Source organism: Procambarus clarkii, chromosome 22 (genome assembly GCF_040958095.1).
Source record: "Procambarus clarkii isolate CNS0578487 chromosome 22, FALCON_Pclarkii_2.0, whole genome shotgun sequence".
NCBI lineage: Eukaryota > Metazoa > Arthropoda > Malacostraca > Decapoda > Cambaridae > Procambarus > Procambarus clarkii.
The window spans coordinates 35,347,386-35,347,935 of record NC_091171.1 but is presented as its reverse complement, the minus strand read 5'-3'; the positions used below and the strand labels follow the sequence as shown (position 1 = coordinate 35,347,935).

Here is a 550-nt window from a genome sequence, read left to right as displayed (position 1 = left end):
ATCCACGCTCCCTTGAGCATACACACGAAGGAAAACGTGACACAGGTATAACTTGGCGTGTGTGTTCACCGGGCGAGGCTGACTTCGCGTTCTCTTGCAATAACGAAGTGGCAACAGGTGTGGAGGAATGTGCCAGGTCGCTCCTCCGACGCTGATGATGCTGCGGAGGGAAATATTACTTTTGATGACGTTGTCATTGCCCCGTGGTAGTACCAATGGGTGCCAGTGCCCCGTGGGAACGCCGGGGCACTGGCGCCAACAGTTTGTTACACTGGAGAAGGTCGTACTTATATCTCATGCTCATTTCAGGTTTCAGTTTCGAATTATGGCCCCCACAAGCTTAAAATGTTCAGTTCGTAGAAATGTTTGTATGTGAATTCACCAAGATGTGTTCATGAAGATGTGTTTCTAGGCACGCCCTCTGCTCCTATCTCCGCCTTCTGCGTGTTACTAGATAAATGCAATACCTCAGTTACCACGTGTGTGTGTGTGTGTGTGTATGTGGTGTACTCACCTAATTGTGCTTGCGAGGGGTTGAGCTTTGGCTCTT

At 49.5% G+C, this 550-nt stretch overlaps 1 protein-coding gene across 1 annotated transcript in view; it reads right to left on the bottom strand.

The window, feature by feature from the left end:
- LOC123752578 (uncharacterized) overlaps positions 1-197 on the bottom strand; it is a 26,683-nt gene extending 26,486 nt beyond the window's left edge. Inside the window, exon 1 of the mRNA XM_069329188.1 lies at positions 84-197. Within this exon, the coding sequence (XP_069185289.1) occupies positions 84-197 (114 nt within the window). The remainder of the gene's footprint in view (positions 1-83) is intronic.
- Between the last annotated feature and the right edge of the window lie 353 nt (positions 198-550).